The 6,221-nt window shown below is 36.7% G+C and overlaps 1 protein-coding gene across 1 annotated transcript in view; it reads left to right on the top strand.

Annotated features, from left to right (window-relative positions):
* Nucleotides 1-6,221, top strand: part of rad23b (RAD23 homolog B, nucleotide excision repair protein) — a 28,258-nt gene continuing 22,037 nt past the window's right edge. Inside the window, exon 1 of the mRNA NM_200564.2 lies at nucleotides 1-225. Coding sequence (NP_956858.2) covers nucleotides 160-225 — 66 coding nt within the window. The 5' untranslated portion in view covers nucleotides 1-159. The remainder of the gene's footprint in view (nucleotides 226-6,221) is intronic.

Raw genomic sequence — 6,221 nt, 5'->3', positions numbered from 1 at the left:
CGCGGCGCATGCGCAGTGTGGCGAAAGGGGGGACGGGCCGTGGAGTGTTTATGCGCGTAATGGCGGCGGACAGGCTGTGATGAACCACGGCCAAAAACCCACAGCCAGCGATCCAGCCCTCGGTCACTTTCCACACCGGCGACACGGAAGAACGCGAAAATGCAGATCACTCTGAAAACCCTCCAGCAGCAGACGTTTAAAATCGACATCGACGCGGAGGAGACGGTGAGCACCGAGCGCGAGGAGCACGGCTAATGCTTCGGCTAAGGCTAACACAGTGTGTCAGCAGAGTCGGGAAAACACGCACGATAAACTCCCGTCACACACACCTGCATACACACATACACACCGTCGGTCTGTGTGGGAACGAGAACGCGCTCGGGTTCACGCGCTACGCTGAGGTGGTTAGCATTAGCATGTTAGCCGCCATGAGAGTGAGTTTTTACTTTCAGCCAAACAGCAGGAAAGTTTCATAAATGAGACGTAAAAGTGTCGCAGTTGCTCCAGAATACCGTCAAACATCATCTGGCCGTCAGTGTGATCTTTTAGATGAGTCTGAGCTACACTTCGAGGACAGTTAGTGTGTTTTAGCAAGTCATGCTGTGTGCTGTCGAGGTTTTCATGTGTGTTAGTTGTGTGATATACATGAACACACTGTCCGTCTCTGTGTGTGTGATAATGGAGTAGGGTTCATGTGACAATGTATGATATGTAAGTGACTGAAACTGTGTAATCGGCTGTAAAGTTGTTTGATAGTAATTGACACGTTGATTTCAGGAGATTTTCAGGAGAAATCAGGAGATTTAGTGTTTTATTTTAGATGGAAACTGTTCGTCTTGCTCTCATTCAGCATCTGGTCTCATAAAATATCATTACAAACATTGGTGGAGGTTATATGTAGCTTCTCTGGAACCCAGTGACTCTCACTTCAGTGTTTGTCAGGATTTCTCTTTGATGCCATGTGGAATTTGCTCAGTGCTTAGTTTCGTTTGTGTACAGAACAGCTATGAGGTGAATAAACAACAAAATGACATATTATTATTAATATTAAAACCTTTACTTTGCCAGGAAAGAAGCATTGAGATTAATAATATCTTAGATGAGCGTCCTGGCCAAGATTAGGCAGTATATGTCACATGATGGGTCTAACAAACAAAAACCAATTGCCAGTTAACATGAATCACACATTGACAAACAAACTATTCAAAACATCTACACGCCTGTGTCCCAATTTCTAAGTCATTTATACTCTTTTTAACTGAGTTTCCACACGTGGACAGCACATTTTTAGCTCTTAAGTGGCTATTTAAAATACTTTGTGTTTTATATTTTGTTACAGACACACAGTGTCATCCTGCAACTGTTTTGCTGCATATGAAATGTCCCAAACCCTATTTTTAACTGTCCAAATGGGAAATAAATGATTTTACTCTCTGATAGTCAAAGCAAGAAAAAAAAAATCTATGTTAAATTTGCATTAAAAAATCGGGAATAAGTGTTTTATGTATATTGGGACCACGAGTTCACATATATGGACATCATTTTTCTCTAAAAGTACAGCATATCAAAAGATGATATTTGAATTTTCATTCTAATTAGGTTCCAATAAGCCCAAATAGCAGGCGAGGCAGTGGCGCAGTAGGTAGTGCTGTCGCCTCACAGCAAGAAGGTCGCTGGGTCACTGGTTCGAACCTCGGCTCAGTTGGCGTTTCTGTGTGGAGTTTGCATGTTCTCCCTGCCTTTGTGGGTGCTCCGGTTTCCCCCACAGTCCAAACACATGCGGTACAGGTGAATTGGGTAGGCTAAATTGTCCGTGGTGTATGAGTGTGTGTGTGTGTGGATGTTTCCCAGTGATGGGTTGCGGCTGGAAGGGCATCCGCTGCGTAAAAACGTGCTGGATAAGTTGGCGGTTGATTCCGCTGTGGCGACCCTGGATTAATAAAGGGACTAAGCCGACAAGAAAATAAATGAATGAATGAAGCCCAAATAGCAAAGAGGAATGCATGTACAGAAACACCTTAAGAGGTTAAAAGCATTTAGTGAAATACATTTTTTAAACTTTGTTGTAGATTACTCCATGCAAAAGGTGCTGCACATTAAAAAGCCTTTTCCTCCATCTCAGTTCTTACTTTAGCAACAGACAGTAAATAAATATCCTGTGACCGAAGGCCATAGTTACTGACCGACATTTTACAAATGTAATTCTGTAGATATGATGGAAGCAAACCCAGTATGGATTTGTAAATAGGGAAATGCCAATGCTTGAGCCTACACATGGACAAAGCAGACCAACATACCCTAGTATACAGCATGCAATGATGAATAAGGGATTTAAAATTAGGGAGTTGTAACGGTATGAGTTTTTTACGGTATGATAATCGTCTAAAACAATACCACGGTTTGACGGTTTCGCGGTATACGGTATTAAATAGTAATTCTCATAGCAAAGACCCTGAAAAGAATAAGAACACGTTTTCTGACTGAACAAAGGTTTTATTTCAACAAACTTTTGAAAGAACCATTTTAATAGAACTATAGAAGTCTTTTATAAAAATAAACTGAAAAATCTCCCATTTTAATAAATTAAATTAGAAGGAATAAACAAGCCGGGTCTTTTAAGATTAGACAAAAATAAACTTAAACTGTCCTTCCTGATAAGCAGGATAAATGGGAGACCAAAAGTGCAATACCAAGTTTATGGCTGTAAACATGTATTTAAAGTGTTGTTTTTTTCAGTCTAGGTTGTGATGAAGAAATGTAAGCATGTTGAGATTTTCAGGACTTAATCTTGACCGCTGAGGTGAGAGAATGTGTCCACTTGTACAATGAACAAATAAAGAAATAAGAAAATAATAAATAATGTGTCAAAGTCCAAATAAACATGGTGCAAATCCTCAGTAAAAAATAGATATAAATATTTACTATACTATAAATAGTTACATAACGAAACTAGATTCAATATGGAACATCCTTAGGTTTTATGTGCCAGCATGGATATGGTTGTCTGTGGATATGGATTTGGATATGGTTGTCTGCAATCTTCATTTGCGTCTTTTGAAAACAGCAAGAGCAGCAGTTCGTCTTTGCTGTGTCACTGTTTTGTCATGTTTCTGTGCTGCTGTGCATGCAAAAGTACTTAGTATGAGAATTATTTCATGCAAAACTTTTTTTTTTTGCGTTTTATTTAGCCGCGCATAAATGTATGCCTATCTCTCATTCCGTGTTGTTCAAAAAGCTCATGTTGGTCCACAAACAAAAGCGAAACCTATGCTTATTGGTTGTGATATAGCGAGTTTGAACCAATCTGGGCATGGAGGAGGGACAATGCATCAATGTATCATGTCTGATTTGTCCGGAGACACAGTGACGAGCGTTTCTTTGTCAAATCAGCGTTGTCAAATTTTGATGACGTAACCGCACTGATTCCGGAGCCTCTGAAAGTCCACGAATGGTATGTGCAGCACTGGAAAGCTGAGATTCTCTTCTTTATGCCAATCTTTGAATTGTATGAATCTGATCAGCGGATCAAAATTTATTAAACATTTAAGAGCAATACTTATTTTTAGCCACGGGCGGCTGTCTCGGTCTTTAAGGGTTAAAACCGTTGATATGCAATTGTTCATGGTATGATAATCGTGCACGTTCAAATCGTGGTAAACCGTCATACCGGTATATTGTTACAACCCTAGTATGAATCTTAGTGCATCATGGTAAACAGCATCCAACGCATTTAGACTTTGAGATGAAGTATGCATATAGATAACATCACCGTAGTCCCAATATCAACATAAATGTTGCATCAACCAGCTTCTTTTTAGCATAAATTCTAAAATAGAAGCCTAAAATCACTTTTAATTTTTTCACCACACAAACAGCGGTATTAGAGAAACGCTCCTCGTTCAGTCAGATAATTGTGTGAGAGCAATTGAGGTTAAGTTGGTTTTATATTCACATATTCATTCAGTGACAACTCATGACAGTCCCTATATTTATGACCATGGAACGTTGAGTATTGGGTCATCACTTGTAAGTATGACTTCAAAACAACATTACCACTGTTTAATTGACTGTGAACACTGTTGTACTTTGATAGTCATTTGCTGCTGTTGTGATTTTTCTATTTGTATTTTGCACTTAATCATTTTGTAAAATCATATTAAGGAGAAAGTCTGACATTACCTCAATGTGAGAGCGATGTATTGCTGCTGTGGGTCAGTAGGTGGCGCTGTGTGTTTGTGCAGAAACAGTACACTGCTGCTCTTGTTCTTGTGTAGTTCAGCAGTGTTGATGACTAGACTAATAGTGGTGAGCAATAGATATTTACATTAGATGTCGCCTACCCTGTTGTTGTCTATTGGAAGGAATCCGTCGATAGAGCCGCCATTTTAGTACAGGGTAACGCTTCTTTGAAATGAATGCGGGACAAAGCTGCAGTGGAGGACTGGGCATACAGAGCCAGAGATATAAATGTATATATGCATGTAGGGATGCAAAGATTAACAAATTTCACTACTAACCACACTTTAATTCGTCACGGTTAATTAATCGTGAAGGCTTCTCAACACTGTGTTTCTGCATGCAGCAAAACTGCTGCAACTTAAAGTGATGCTAACTGAGTGCTAGTTTGAAGTTCCAAGCTTGTTCTGTACACCATGTACACTGGATTAACTATGGCTGAGGCTAATAACTAATTGCCTGTCACATATCGCGTCTTTTGCACACGCAAGTTCGTTTTATCCAATGGAGGCGCGTGGCTTGCATATATGGAGTGACAGACTCGTGCTTTACAGATGCACCTACTAGTTAAACAAGAATGCCGCGAGCGCCCTACACTGAGAAAAAAAAGATGCAAAATTTAAAATACCAATTTTGTTATATAGTTGATGAAAAGGTTCAGCAGCTTTTGAATACATTTATTCATTGTAAAAGGGAAATACTTAGCTTTTTTTGTAACTTAGATTTACTTTAGACAAATACTTACTATTTATTTATTTATTTATTTTTAATATGTATTTTAATTTATTTAAAAAATAGTTTTAAATGTACTTATTAATTTATTTTAAATTAATTTATTTACAATTTTTTATATATTTTCATTTATTTTACATTTATTTACATTTAGCTTATTTATTTTGATTTATTACAATTTATATAAATTTATTTACATTTTATTTGTTCATTTATTATAATTATTTTTATTTATTTAAAATAATACATTTTTCTTTATTTTAAATTTCATTATTAAAATTTTATTTATTGACATTTATTTACAGAATAAAATTGTTGCTTATGTTTAAATGCCAAAACTTTTTTTTACTTATTTTTTAGTCCAAAGAGAAATGGACAATTGTTTTTTTTTTTAATTATTTTGAGATATTATTTGGTCACTGAGCAGCAATAAACAACACTTTATAATATAAGGAGTTTTTATGTGATTTTTCTAAACTAGCAGTGTTTTGAAATTAATGAATGCATAATAATCGAGGTAACCATGATTATCCCTATATGCATATCTATGATCGGGAGTTTTCCCGGTTGTCATTATGTAAATTTTTTTTTTTTCAAATGCGAAAATTATAATTTTACATCACATTTCTACATCAATGGAGCAGTCACTGCACGGGTATTTCTGACAAGGGGTGTGTGTTTGTGTGTATGGAAATGTACTAGGGTTGTAACGGTATGAATTTTTCACGGTATGATAATCGTCTAAAACAATACCACGGTTTGACGGTTTCGCGGTATACGGTATGTTACAAATGTTACAAAATAACAGAACAGTGAAGCAAATTTGACTTTTTCCAAATAATATATTTTTAGTTACTATAAACAACACCACTTACAATGAACAAATAAAAATAAGAAAATAATAAATAATGTGTCAAAGTCCAAATAAACATGGTGCAAATCCTCAGTAAAAAATAGATATAAATATTTACTATACTATAAATAGTTACATAACGAAACTAGATTCAATATGGAACATCCTTAGGTTTTATGTGCCAGCATGGATATGGTTGTCTGTGGATATGGATTTGGATATGGTTGTCTGCAATGCAGACAAACAGCTGCATCTTCATTTGCGTCTTTTGAAAACAGTAAGAGCAGCAGTTCGTCTTTGCTGTGTCACTGTTTTGTCATGTTTCTGTGCTGCTGTGCATGCAAAAGTACTTAGTATGAGAATTATTTCATGAAAAACTTTTTTTTTTTTTTGCATTTTA

This window comes from Danio rerio, chromosome 21 (genome assembly GCF_049306965.1).
Source record: "Danio rerio strain Tuebingen ecotype United States chromosome 21, GRCz12tu, whole genome shotgun sequence".
Classification (NCBI taxonomy): Eukaryota; Metazoa; Chordata; class Actinopteri; order Cypriniformes; family Danionidae; genus Danio; species Danio rerio.
Note: the sequence above shows the minus strand (reverse complement) of the source record. Positions and strands in the feature narration are given on the sequence as shown.